Source organism: Electrophorus electricus, chromosome 5 (genome assembly GCF_013358815.1).
Source record: "Electrophorus electricus isolate fEleEle1 chromosome 5, fEleEle1.pri, whole genome shotgun sequence".
NCBI classification, from domain to species: Eukaryota; Metazoa; Chordata; class Actinopteri; order Gymnotiformes; family Gymnotidae; genus Electrophorus; species Electrophorus electricus.
In genome coordinates, this window is record NC_049539.1 from 22,290,376 (window position 1) to 22,305,779 (window position 15,404).

A 15,404-nucleotide genomic window follows, 5' to 3' on the forward strand; every position below is an offset into this window, starting at 1 on the left:
TCCCAGCATCTCAAAGATCAGCTGGACCAGTTAAATCCTCACAGCTGGAACTGAGAGAAGTGCAGGAGCTCCAGAAGGACAGAGGAGGTGCTCTCAGGAGGTGCTCAGTGCAGTCAGAGAGGAGCTACAGCTCATGGACAGTACCATGATCACCCTGAGAGAGGAACTACAGAGACTAAAAGCCAACCAGCAGACATCTGATTCTGCAGAGAAACACTCCATCACCCCTAAACTACAGACCACCCACACTGAGCCCCATCCGGTCCATCCAGAGTCCCACCAATCCTAAACCCAGCCCAGCCCAGCCTAAACCTGAGACCTGCCCAGCCCAGCAAAAGCCCAGCCTGAGCTACACCCTGCACACTCCGAGCCAGATAAATCACCTCATACAAATATTCCTACAGATGCAGACATAATGATGTTATTTGATTCTAATAGAAAATTCTTAAATGAGGAGCAGCTTTTCCCAGGATCCAAAGTTGCCGATGTTTGGTGTCCCTGAACCAGCGATGCCCTCCAGCTTCTCACATATGCCAACTCAGGTAATACAAGCCGCCTCATTATCCACACTGGCACCAATGAGGGCAAAGCAAGAGAGAGTAGCAGAGTGTGTAAGAAGAGTAGCACAGACCACCACAGAGACCTTCCCCTCCTCCAAAATCACCATCTCTACCATCCTGCCCAGAAGAGACTTCCATCCAGCTACAATCCACAAGATAAACAGAGATCTCCCAGTAAAGTACACCTGCCATTAACACCCACCCCAACAGGCAGCCCAAACAGCAGACCTACACCTGTAAGTACAACTCCACCCTCCACACACACTACAGAGATGGAGAAATCAAACAGATGCTCAACCTCATATACAACAGACTGCTGAGCTAAGGTCACAATTCATTAATCAAGAAATAAATGAATAGATAAATGAATTAATAAATAAATAGACAAATAAATATCACTGTTTACAGGTTAGTCATTAAACCATCTTAAAACGTATGTTTATATACATGAATGTCTGTACATATATCAACATAATCCTTCACTTTTACAGGTTTCTCTCACTTTGAATATATTTGTATTTGTATTTTTCTTTTCATACTTCATTTAAATAATGAAACTCTTCTCTGTCTCTCTCTCTTACATTCGAGGCATAAAGTTGTCCCTGTTTGGGTACAAAAGTATAAACACTGAATTCACAAATAACACAGAAGATAAGTACATTATAATTCTCCAGGAAACCTGGTGTAAATCTGATTGGGTGACTCACTGTCCTGTAAACTACCAGGAAATCATCCTCCCTGCTGTTAAGCCCCCTGACATTAATAGAGGGAGGTTCAGGTGGAATCATTATCTGGTAGAAATCACAACTGTCGAAATTCATAATTCTTCTGAAATAGAAAAATCCCATATTTGGCTTAAAATCAACAAAGAGATTCTAAACACTCCAAAAGAAATATTCCTTTGCACAATCTCCAGTCCTCCCAGTGATGCCCTTATGATAATGAAGACATCTGTCCCAGTCTCCGTGATCAGAGCAGTGGCTTCCAGGCCCAGGGAAGTGTGCTGATCTGTGGAGATCTGAACACACGTACTGGATCTCTGTCTGACTCCAACACAGAACAAGGTAACACTCACATATTTGGACACCATTACCCAAGAAATATAACTAATCTCTCCTGATATAATTCTGACACACAGGTGAACAGGAATGGAAGAGACTTCCTGCAGATCTGTCATAGTCTGGGTCAGTACATTGTCAGTGGTGGGCTACGAGGGGACTCTGGGGAGATGCACCTTTTGCTCACCTCTTGGTAATAGCACAGTGGATTGTATGATAACAGATTTAGACCCTTTCTCTCACAGTGTATTCACTGTAAAGCACGGTGGCTTGGTGGTTAGCATGTCTGACTCTCTGCACTAGGGTCTTGGGTTTAAGTCCCTGTCTGGGTGGAGTTTCCATGTTCTGTCTGTGTGGGTTTCCTCCTGGCTCATTGCTTTCCTCTCACAGTCCATAAACATGGAGGTTAGGTTCATTGGATGTTCTAAATGGTCCTGTATGAATGTGACCTGTGTAAGTATATATAGATATGTATTACTGGAAAGTGGTGTAGGGGGTAAAGCATATGACATTAAATCCATGCACACAAACAGGTGCGGTAGAAAGACTGACATCAAAAGGACCGTGATCTTTTCTCAGGAGTGTGGAGTGAGACAAGGCTGCTGCTTAAGCCCAACATCATTCAACATTTACATCAATGAATAAGCCATCATTTTTAGAACGCTCTGCAGCACCTGGTCTCACTCTACACGACTCAGAAAGAACGTTTCTGCTCTACACAGATGACCTGGTTCTACTGTTACCCACAGAGCAAGAGATACAACAGAACCTGGACCTGCTGGAGCAGGGCTGACAGCCCTGGACCTACTGAATCAGTACTGACAGACCTGGACCCTGGACCTCCTGAATCAGTACTGACAGCCCTGGACCCTGGACCCGCTGGATCAGTACTGACAGACCTGGACCCTGGACCTACTGCATGCACACAAACACTAGAAACCTGTAGCTAGTACATTTACTTATGATTGAAAATTAGTTCCAACAATTAGTTCAGTCCAGCAGTCAGTGAACTGAGAGTGAAAACACGCAGGACATCTGTGCAATCAAACGTCACATTCACATTCAAATACCAATTCAAATTTGGCTCAAAATATTCTAGTCCATCACAGAACCAATTCTGCTGTGTGGTTGTGAAGTGCGGGGACCACTCACAATGGAACAAACACCCAGCTGAAATTATGCACTCAATTCTGTAAAAATATCCTGAAAGGTCACAGGAAAACAACAAATAATGCATATAGATCTGAATTTGGCCAATTTCCACTATTACTCAAAATTCAGAAAAGGATGATTAAATACTGGCTACACTTATAAACAGAGACCTCCACTCACACCACTACAAAGCCCTGCAGTGCCAAGAGCTGAGCAGAGAAAAGAGTCCCCTCACACAGCAGAGAAAAGAGTCCCCTCACACAGCCGCTCCCCTCACACAGCTGGTCGTGACACTGAGTTCATTAACACACTAACACATCAGCACCAGTTTGAAATACAAACAAACAATCAGACCAAACCAAATTATAACACTACAGAAAATAAACCTACATCACCCACTGGAACACACACAAGCACAAAAAGTTTGTCAGTGTTATCTGATCCTAAAACTTCAGTACACTGTAGCAGACGACCTGCACACAGAGACTGACGTTAAACACAAAACCACAGCGACAAAGTTTAGACTCAGTGAACTCTGGACATCCAGACCAGCAGATATAGGACATCAGTGTAACAAAGACACAGTAGAGACAGAGCTGCACTCTCACTGGATGTGAAACATTCAACCAAATTCAAAAACAAATGTACTTTTTTTTTTTTTTTTTTATCCACCCCAACTTTAAGGCGCACACAAACACATACGCACACACACAGGCGCACACACACAAAAGATTGCTCGGAATTTAACTTTCTGGTAAAATGTGTTCTCTGAATTCAATTAATATTACATTAAAAACTTAAATCCTTTAAAATAGTATCTCTGTGTGCGTGTCAAAAACAAACAAGGAAACGTTTTAATACTCTAAGCTATTAGCGCTCTATATCTCTCACTGTGTGTGTGTGTGTGTGTGTGTGTGTGTGTGTGTGTGTGTGTGTGTGTGTGTAAAATATTTAAATCATAGATTGAAAGCTCAGTCTACATGTCTTACCTGTATTGTCTATGTAATGATACAGAGAGTCCTGTCACACATACATAAGAAACAGATGATTATGGCCTTCCGTAGATCAGAAACACACACACACACACACACACACACACACACACACACACACTAACCACAATAACACTAATGTTCCTGCTACACTGTGTGTGAGAGCAGGTTGTATTTGAAAACACACAGTTGAGTGTCAGATCAGATCAAGGACAGGGGATTTCTACATACCTGAGTGTCTCCAGTCTGCAGTGGGGATCCTCCAGTCTAGCAGAGAGCAGCTTCACTCCTGACTCTCCTGGGTGGTTGTAGGTCAGATCCAGTTCTTTCAGGTGGGAGGGGTTTGACCTCAGAGCTGAAGCCAGAGAAGAACAACCTTCCTCTGTGACCAAACAACCAGACAATCTGCAGATAGGAGGGAGAAAGAGGAAAATGTGTTTGCGCGTAGCAGACTTTACTATAAAGAAAAGTTAGGAATTACAAACCATGACACAGTAACCTTTTTATCTGGAAGTTTTTAACATTTTTTAAATATTCTTAACTTTTTTATGATAACACATGCCTACTGTCTTCTTGATGTAATTATTCCCAATGTTATTAAAAATTTGTAATAATCATTGGTAGTATTTTTGTTTCCATAGTAACAGATGAAAGTCTAAAGAATGTTTTGTACTTTATGGTTCATTTTCAACATCGCTATTTGTTATATTTATATTATTTTAATTTATAATTAGAAAGGAGAACTGCAGTCAACTCTACCCTTAAACCATTAAGAAAATGGCTTTTGATGTGATAACATGTTTTCCTGTTTGCTTTATAATCCCCACTGCCCTGATTCTCCAGTCTTGTTTCTTATGAGTTAGTCACTGTTTTTAAATGAGTTTTCAGTCACTGGTTAACATGGAATAACCCAGTAGGTTTCTGTAAAGGGTGAACCTCCTAAGCTTGTTCCTGCTATTCAGAGGTTACTTACATGTTGAAAAAAGACTAGTACTGTAATCTTCAGTTTCATCGTGTATCTCACATACCACTTTGTAAAATGACAGCTCACTACACTTTCCCCAAACCCTTAAGATCCATTAGTATTTGTACAGCTCACTACACTTTCCCCAAACCCTTAAGATCCATTAGTATTTGTACAGCTCACTACACTGTCCCCAAACCCTTAAGATCCATTAGTATTTGTACAGCTCACTACACTGTCCCCAAACCCTTAAGATCCATTAGTATTTGTACAGCTCACTACACTGTCCCCAAACCCTTAAGAACCATTAGTATTTGTACAGCTCACTACACTGTCCCCAAACCCTTAAGAACCATTAGTATTTGTACAGCTCACTACACTGTCCCCAAACCCTTAACATCTTTAGGTGTTTATAAACATTTAAACATTCTAGGCATCAGCATTGTTTCCTGTATTTCTACAGTATTCTAGTTCATTAGTATATTGGACTCTAACCAACTGTACTGGCTATGAGTAAATGACAAATGAGTAAAACACTGAGGGTAAAATGACACACGAACAGAGTAAACGGAAACACAATGACAACCACAGTACCAGGAGCGTAACAGACATGACAGAAGAACGTGAATTATCAAAATAACCAACCAACTAGAGGACAAAACACAGGGCATAAATAACCAAGACAGTCAGGCACAGAACAGACTCAGGAGAAAATGGGAACAGGGAGAACCAGAACACAAACTGGAATGAAGGAACAGACGAGCGGTGGAGAAAACAAAACTAAGGAACGGAACCAGGGAATACTGAAAAACAGATGACAGGGAAACCATGACAACAGGAACGCCAGGAGGGTGGCCATTCCTGACAGGGGTTAGTAACAATCAGAGGGGTAGGGGTTAGTAACAATCAGAGGAGTAGGGGTTAGGGGTTAGTAATTTAATCAGAGGGGTAGGGGTTAGTAACAATCAGAGGGGTAGGGGTTAGTCAGAGTCAATCTTTTTTACTGACAATCAGAGGGGTAGGGGTTAGGGGTTAATAACTTAATCAGAGGGCAGAACAAAGGGGTTGCAGCATCAGCCCTTTTCTTGTGTCTCATTTCCAGTCTAGTCTCTTTATGGGAACTGCTATATCGCCTCCTTCCTGTAAAACCAGGTACAACTACTGAACCCTTTTCCTGATGGGTCTGTTTTTCCAGTATAATGTTATACAGTGTAATGTGAACTTACTTTACTATTTGATGTAAATTAGCTCATTCACTATGGCATTTTGAGCCTCCTTTATTGAGACTGAGATAATACAGACATTCATCCAGGGCACAGCCAACTTCATTATCTCATCATGCTTCACTATCCCATCATACATCACTATCCCATCACGCTTCACTATCCAATCTTTTCTTAATTTTCAATTCAGTAATGACATAACAGAAAGTCCACCTGAGAATCTTCAGTCTACAGTGTGAACTCTTCAGTGCAGCAGAGAGCTGCTCCACTCCTGAATCCTGAAAGTCACATGTTGTGAGGTGCAGTTCTCTCAGGAAGGACTTGGCTGATGTCAGAACAGAGCAGAGACTTTTACTGCGGTCTGTTGTGAGATTACAGCCTGTAAGACTGCAAAGACACAGAAAATAAAGCCCAGTGTTAAAACAGCATGAAATCAAGGCACACAGAAATAACAAACAACATTGTTAACAATAATTATTCACTTAATTGGTATTATTTACATGAATTAACATATCTGTAGACTAAACAATCAAGTGATAAAAATATTGAGTCAAAGAGGAAGATTTTTAGAAACAAATGATTATGAAGAAACTGTCAGAATCTGGTGAAAGTGAAATGTGTCAGAGCAGCTTTAGCACATTAATTCATGAAGGAGGGGAGGTGCTTGTCTCATTAGAACACAAGAAAATGATCTAAAAGCCCCAATCACTTAAATACATCACTTCATAAAGATATAACTGTTTTACTGTGTATACGTCACTTCATAAAGATATAACTGTTTTACTGTGAATACGTCACTTCATAAAGATATAACTCTTTTACTGTGAATATATCACTTCATAAGGATATAAAGCATGGAGCAGGACGCACAGACTTCAACAAGGACGAACATTTAATTGAAACATACACAATGGCACTCGCACGTATTTCAAACAAGGAACATGAAACGGTTAACAATAAACAGACACTATAAACGGGAAAACGTATAATAACAACACTAATGTTTAACATTAATATGCTACATTAACGATGACCAATGATACTGCACACACTAACAAGGGTTTATCGCAAGTCTGATTATATGTCTAAATTACAATCATCTGTAAGTTAGATCTACAAAGCGGTATGTGAAGTTCCGAAGTGTTTCATCGTACCGACATAGTGGAGATTTACTCTCAGCGCAGCCGCAAAACAAGTCCGTGTAGGAGGGACTGTGACTCCATTGGCTGTATAGACTGTATGTCTATGATTGGCTGCAGAAAAAAATGACGGACAGGTAACTTTGGCTGCTGATTGGCTTAATAAAAATGACTGACATCAGAAATCGGTTGTGTAATTGGCTTCAGTTGAAAATGATTGACATGTGCTCCGCCCTCTACTTACCCGCTGGAGTTCCTGTAGTCTCTCCCTTCTCTAGAAAACGAAAGTATTTTCTGAACTGTCGCCATTAGTTGGGCGGATTGGAGATACGCGCGTTTAAAATATTTCACGGTAAGTTCATTCTGTTTGATAAAATGCGATGTCGGTGCAGTTTAAACAACGTGTTTTGTAAGTACGTTCTGTGTTTAAATCGTAGGTTCACGCAAAAGTGGATTAAATGTAAAGATTAAGGTCCTGGGGAAGTTAACGCTACGCATCTGAAATGGCCGACACCAGGCACGATTGCGCAGTTATATTTAAAATAACGTAACGGGGTCAGATATACGTGGTCAGTTATTGTAAATCTGGATTTGAAGTCGTAGTTAGTCAGTGATCTTTCCAAATGGTCCCACTTAAAACTCATCTGTCCTAAACGTAAAGTTGCTGCTGTGATGTATGTTTTTTACAGTTAGTTTCTGTTCAGTTTCAGCCAGTTTGTAGTGTTGTCCACATTCTCAGTGGACAGTTCAGATTCCCTGTCTAATTCATTAGCTGTAGTGTTACCTGTAGTTAGGATGGGACGGTCGACACGGACGTTTCTACGCTTGTTTCGAGTTTCTGAAGCGCAGCGTTTTGAAACGCTGATCCGAAGCGTGGCTCAAAACGGCCATGTCACGTGACCACAGGTGAACTAAGCTTGTGTTTCTACAGGTGTTATACAGTACCTGCTGCTCCTGGCTTTGACTGACAGTGTCTGAAACAACCCTGATCACAGATCTGTCTCAGTCACACACTCTATGAATGCTTATAAGTCAAGAAAACACACCCCAACTTTGAGGGGTTTTGTGAGAACAGAGAATTTGAGAGACAGAGAGATTCAGTGTTGTCTAGATAGAAGGTTATTGAGAGGACATATTGACTGATAGGCTAGTGAGAGACATCCAGTGAGCAGTAGTTATAGATACAGTGACATTAATATATAGAAAGTGTATGTAGAGAGAGATCCTCTGGTTTACTGACAGGAGTGATGTGCTGTATATCCACACATTTATATAATGGTAAAAACACCTGTGTATGCCAGCGACAAGTGTTCACTGTGAATGAATCTTTTCCAAGACTGAGGAGGTAATTTGGGAAGAGAAGAAGCCCCCAAACAGCAGAACAACGAATATTTTATAATATAAATAAAGATAATAAATATATGTGTGAGACATTGTTCCTTCGTTTGACCTTATTGATCTTCATGATCCATAATCATAATTATCTACTGTCATGGAACACGCCCCTTGCCACTGGTCACGTGGTCTGGCCCGCCACGTGCTGTGTCTTGTTGGTAACTACGCCCTGCCTGATGGCACACACCTGCACATGGTTGTGTTGTGTGTCTGTGTATTTAAACCCGTGTTGGTGTGTGCATCATTGTTGGTCATTGTTCATGTCATTGTTGTTAACGTTCACGTAGTTTGTGCTAGTTAGATGTGTATTTGTGTTCATCATGTTGTGTGAGTGCCGTTGTCGTAGGCGTTATATGTTAATAAACGTCTGCCAAAGTCGAGGGAGTCGGCGCGTTCTGCAGCACTCGGGCCGTTACATCTACATTCACAAAACTTCCTTCTGCCGTAGATGAAACCTGTTCCACACAGAAAATTCATTAAATAGATCTGCACTTCATAGACTACAGAGTACATGTGAACCCACACACAACCCTACAGAGTACATGTGAACCCACACACAACCCTACAGAGTACATGTGAACCCACACACAACCCTACAGAGTACATGTACACCCGCAGAACCCATGTGGTTATTTATCCCAGTAAACATTCTTTCTAAATGTCATGTCTTGCACATGAAACTGAACTACCAAGAATTTGAAATGCCTTACAGAACACAACAGAAAACAGAAGCATCTGAAATATTTATTGATCATATGTATTGATAGCCTGGCATAACCCACCAGAATAATATCTAGGCAGAGTAGTTTAGACTTTGTTGTTTTACAGAAAAAAAATTATCAAGATGTTGGCAGAAGTGGCCACTGTGGAGATCATGTCAGATTGTTTCTGTTCAACAGGCCCAGACGTGATGGACGAATTATGATGAATATTATTTAATTTTGTTTTTCCTTATAACATATTTATCCAGTTAAACTCTGTCTCATTGGCTAAATATGTTGATCGATTATCCAGTTAAATGTAGTGAACTACTGATGTACACTGATTAAGGGCAAAGATACCACCACCTATAGTGTACTGTAAATGTAGTGAACTACTGATGTATACTGATTAAGGACAAAGATACCTCCACCTATAGTGTACTGTAAATGTAGTGAACTACTGATGTACACTGATTAAGGACATATAACAAACATGATGTGAGTTTTGTCAGGCCTTGATTCAGTGTGATTCACTCTGTGTGTATCAACTGTTGACAGGGAGCAGAGAGCAGCATCTCCAGTGTCCAGCGTTGTGTGTGTGAAGAGGAACAACTCCATGATGGAGCCTCATAACTCCAGCAGTGGAGGAGGAACCTTTGACCCAAAGTGAGTACATATCTGTTACACCATTTTACACATTTATACTCTTTTGTAAGTGTGTTATGGAGGGTCACTGAGTGATGATGGTCATTTATCAGGAGGGTGAGGTGTTATTAAACACTCAGCTGGGGTTGTGTATTCGGGTATATGGTGTGTGTATTTTGAGCTGTTATGTCTGTGTTGATTAAGACGTTATTAGGAAAAGTCCTAATAATGTCACAGTTACATCCTCCTCACCTTTAGCCCTGCCCACCTCTAGCTCGTCTCCATCTGCAGTGTGCAACACTCAGTGTACATATTCTACTTTAACTTTGTATCAGTATGTTCCTCATTAATGCCCAGTTCTCCATCTCTATCCAGGTTCATTTATTTCACTGCACAAGTTTAATATTTTCATTAGTACTTTAATTTTTCTCCTGATATTCACTTTCACTTGATGTGAATTATTTTCACCATTTTTGTGATCACCAGGTGGGGGAGCCAGAGAGCAGAATCTCCAGTTCCCAGTTGTGTGTCTCTGAAGAGTAACAACTCCATGTTCGATCCTCCTGGATTCAGTGGTAGATCATCTCTGACTGAGCCCAGGTAAGAGAGTGCTATAGATGTAGAGCTACTAGACTCTGACTGACCCCAGGTGAGACAGTGCTATAGATGTAGAGCTACTAGACTCTGACTGACCCCAGGCGAGACAGTGCTATAGATGTAGAGCTACTAGACTCTCTGACCCCAGGTGAGATAGTGCTATAGATGTAGAGCTACTAGACTCTGACTGACCCCAGGTGAGACAGTGCTATAGATGTAGAGCTACTAGAGTCTGACTGACCCCAGGCGAGACAGTTCAAGTTCAAAGTTCAAAGTTCAAAGAGGTTTTATTATTTTATTTATTTTTATTTATTTATTTACACTTTGAGTATTTTTGTGAGAACAGAGAATTTGATTAAGGACACTGATTAAGGACAAAAATATCACCACCTATAGTGTACTGTAAATGTAGTGAACTACTTGTGTCCATTGATTAAGAGCATATAACAGACATGTTGTCAGGTTCAGTATCACTATTTTGGCTGAACCTTAATGTAACAGTGACAGAATGTTAATGCAACAAGAAACAGAATAAACAAATCTTGTGCTGAAGAAATAAGCATTACAGAATTTCACTCTGTAGTTTTTGATGGACATAGCTATAGAGCTGTGTATTATTAAAGTCATAGCATAACACATCTGAAACTATAAATCATCACTATAGTGTCTTACTTCAATGCAACTGCACCACTTTATGTTGCAGATAGTTTCCATGATGAAATGTCACAATGATCTATTTCACAGACTAGCGTTGATAGATTCTGTCTGTCATCTCACTAATGTGTACCCTGTGTAGTGTTCTATATAGGCCCGTCTGTGTGGGGGAATGTGAGTGAGTAGACCATTACATTTATGGCGTTTGAGGTTAAGGGTCTTGCTGAGGGACCCAACAGTGGAACCTTGGCAGTGGTGGGGCTTGACTTGTAATTGCAAGGTTGGTGGTTCAAGTACCTTAACCACTCAGCTTGGTTATATATTGGACTTGTTGTATCTGGTGTGAGTGTGTGTGTGTCAGAAATGATGCGGTTGCTCCTCTTCCCATCATGCACAGATTAACACACCGTATGCATCACTAGTATAAATACATGTGTTCTCGATAGATTAATGTGCCGTATGCAGTGAAAAGCTTTGAATCAAGTCAATTTAAATTGAGAATTCAGTGTAAATATGATGAAATTACACTTGAATTTCTTTGTCATTGGGTGTGTTACATACTGGGTATGCTGGTTGCTAAATGGTGTTATTTGGTGCTTTGGCAGTTGACGGCCAGTGTGCACATATTTGGGCCATTACGCGTCAGAATAACACGCCAACATAATATGCACATATATACGGTCTGTTACAGTAACTGAGTGCTCAGAGTATCACTCCAACATAATATGCACCTATATACTGGCTGTTACGGTATCTGAGTGCTCAGAGTATCACTCCAACATAATCTGCACATATATACGGTTTGTTACGGAATCTGAGTGCTCAGAGTATCAATCAAGGGCCTGAGGGAACTTTGACGCATATATGAGAGCTTTATGTTCTCATCCACATGTATGTTTCATACAACTTTTTTATGTGTCTGTATTTTTATATGTTCTTATTTTTCCACTTTTTTATCTATTTTATGTAGTCTGTTTCACATGGCAACAGACGGTCCTACAATATTTCACTACATGTAGTACTGTGTATAACTTTTGTGACGAGTGAGACGCACAAACTCCCTCCACTTTGTGAAACATTTACTGACATTAAACATTTAAGACAAGGGCGGCACTCACACGTTACATTAACAGGGAACAAAAACACTCTTAACCACAACACTGGCTACACAAACATGGATACGAACATGCCGCTAACAACGACCAACACTGAGAGGCGCACTGGCGGGTTAAAGAGACGGACAAACTCAACGCTGAACCCGGGGAGGTGCACGTCATCACGGGGGCGTGGCCCCATGCACCACGTGACTTACGGGGGCGGAGCAGTCCGTGAGAACAAATATCACAGACACAGTGAAGGTCTCCACAGGGCTTTGGGAATTTTGAACCAGCACTGAAAACCTTTACAAAATCGCTCACCAAATGGAAACTGTATAATATTAATTCATTAATACATTTGAAAGCATCCAGACTTCAGTTCCCACTGTGTGGAAACATTACATCTCCTGTGGGAAGCATTCTGGGAAAGTTGATTACTTATTATGGGGATTTGCTATTTAATTTCTTTAAAATAGAAAAACATACAAGTGATGGTGCACAGCTTTTGTGTGTTTAAATGGAATTTTAAATATATTCAGTATAACATTATTTATGTATTTAGTGGAATATGTAACTGAATCCAGTAGTGTGTTCAGTGTTCTGCTGTCAGCACTATTTCAGTTGTCCACCTGCCTTGTTAATATCAGTGTGTACTTCATTTTTAATATGTTGTCAATTTTGTCAGGAATTTATTCACTGTTGATTCATTCTGTGTATGAACTGTTGACAGGAAGCAGAGAGCAGCATCTCCAGAGTCCAGCTGTGTGTGTGTGAAGAGGAACATCTCCACAATGGAGCCTCATAACTCCAGCAGTGGAGGAGGAAGCTCTGACCCAAAGTGAGGAGCTTTCCATCAGCACTTAATCTGAGGAAACAGGAAGAGGGAATATTGAGGATAAATGAGATGTAGTGAAGGATGTAATTACTCAACACTTTCCTCATCTTCATCAGGGTAAAGAGAGCAGCGTCTCCAGCACCCAGCTGTGTGTCTCTGAAGAGTGACTGGTCCATAGATCCTCCTCCTGCATTGAGCAGTGCACCTGTGCCCTGTAACCCAAAGTGAGTGACACATTACACACTCAGGAATTCTTTCATAACTGTAGGTTTGGCAGGGTGGAGGGATTCTTTTCCATCAGTAATGTAAGGTCTATTCCATTTTTACAGTTTTAAAATGTTCTCTTTTGAAGGCTTACATCCACGTCTGCAAGACCTCTGGCACATTCTGTGTGCAGAATGGCAATGTCTTGAGCAAAATTTGTCAACATTTATTGAAAAGGTTTTTCAAGGAGACAAATTATAGAATCCAGTAATTGTAGCATGAAACGTCTGTATATCAAACAGTTCCTGGAGTATCCAGCACACATGTTTATGCTCCGTTTATCTCCTGCATTGTCTTTGCTCTATGTTCACTCATTCACTGAGTCCTGTGGATGGACGTGTGATTCGTGTACACTCCTCCACTGAGTCCTGTGGATGGTCGTATGATTCGTGTACTCTTCTAATTGGTTTAGTGTCTAGATGTTGTTTTTAACCACTCTGTCTTTGCCATCTCGTCCACCACTTCTGTCTCTGGTTTGGGGGACAAAGAAAGAAATGAAAATGAACTTGTTGGTTTCAAACTAGTATATAGAAAAAGCCCATGTACTGACCCTAAGCAGATGCCATGGATGGTCTTAGGAGCTCAGACATGTAATTAAAATGTATTCTGACTGCCAAATAAGGGACAAGTTCCAGGTGGTTTATAGATTTTTCTCACACCACCATGAGTGTCTCTTTATCAATACTACACTGATAATGATTTTCTGATCATTCAGGTTGGTAGAAGTTCCTGTATTAAAATCAACTAGCCATCTAGTAATGTCTTAGTATAACAACCTGTTTTAGCATGTACCTGGCCAAGCCAGCTTCAGTGTTTGGCATCATGGACCAGATGCATTGTGTTTAATTTCTAATCATATTTTGATGTCCGAGGAACATCTCCACAATGGAGCCTCATAACTCCAGCAGTGGAGGAGGAAGCTCTGACCCAAAGTGAGGAGCTTTCCATCAGCACTTAATCTGAGGAAACAGGAAGAGGGAATATTCAGGATAAATGAGATGTAGTGAAGGATGTAATTACTCAACACTTTCCTCATCTTCATCAGGGTAAAGAGAGCAGCGTCTCCAGCACCCAGCTGTGTGTCTTGGAAGAGTGACTGGTCCATAGATCCTCCTCCTGCATTGAGCAGTGCACCTGTGCCCTGTAACCCAGAGTGAGTGACACATTACACACTCAGGAATTCTTTCATAAGTGTAGGTTTGGCAGGGTGGAGGGGTTCTTTTCCATCAGTAATGTAAGGTCTATTCAATTTTTACAGTTTTAAAAAGTTCTCTTTTGAAGGCACACATCCACGTCTGCAAGACCTCTGGCACATTCTGTGTGCAGAATGGCAATGTCTTGAGCAAAATTTGTCAAAATATATTGAAAAGGTTTTTCAAGGAGAAAAATTACAGAATCCAGTAATTGTAGCGTGAAACGTCTGTATATCAAACAGTTCCTGGAGTATCCAGCACACATGGTTATGCTCCGTTTATCTCCTGCATTGTCTTTGCTCTATGTTCACTCATTCACTGAGTCCTGTGGATGGACGTGTGATTCGTGTACACTCCTCCACTGAGTCCTGTGGATGGTCGTATGATTCGTGTACTCTTCTAATTGGTTTAGTGTCTAGATGTTGTTTTTAACCACTCTGTCTTTGCCATCTCGTCCACCACTTCTGTCTCTGGTTTGGGGGACAAAGAAAGAAATGAAAATGAACTTGTTGGTTTCAAACTAGTATATAGAAAAAGCCCATGTACTGACCCTAAGCAGATGCCATGGATGGTCTTAGGAGCTCAGACATGTAATTAAAATGTATTCTGACTGCCAAATAAGGGACAAGTTCCAGGTGGTTTATAGATTTTTCTCACACCACCATGAGTGTCTCTTTATCAATACTACACTGATAATGATTTTCTGATCATTCAGGTTGGTAGAAGTTCCTGTATTAAAATCAACTAGCCATCTAGTAATGTCTTAGTATAACAACCTGTTTTAGCATGTACCTGGCCAAGCCAGCTTCAGTGTTTGGCATCATGGACCAGATGCATTGTGTTTAATTTCTAATCATATTTTGATGTCCGAGGAACATCTCCACAATGGAGCCTCATAACTCCAGCAGTGGAGGAGGAAGCTCTGACCCAAAGTG

The 15,404-nt window shown here is 40.8% G+C and overlaps 1 protein-coding gene and 1 long non-coding RNA gene across 2 annotated transcripts in view; both read right to left on the reverse strand.

Moving 5' to 3' along the window:
• The window catches only part of LOC118241364 (NACHT, LRR and PYD domains-containing protein 3-like), a 520,672-nt gene that overhangs the window by 21,228 nt on the left and 484,040 nt on the right, over positions 1–15,404 (reverse strand). Inside the window, exons 7-8 of the mRNA XM_035526158.1 lie at positions 6,163–6,336; positions 3,994–4,167 (exon numbers count right to left, since the gene is read on the reverse strand). Of these exons, the coding sequence (XP_035382051.1) occupies positions 3,994–4,167; positions 6,163–6,336 (348 nt within the window). The remainder of the gene's footprint in view (positions 1–3,993; positions 4,168–6,162; positions 6,337–15,404) is intronic.
• On the reverse strand, positions 7,026–8,443 carry LOC118241414. The gene is made up of 3 exons (XR_004776068.1): positions 7,873–8,443; positions 7,333–7,362; positions 7,026–7,175 (listed from the first exon to the last, which is right to left on the reverse strand). It is a non-coding gene; the product is annotated as an uncharacterized LOC118241414 (long non-coding RNA).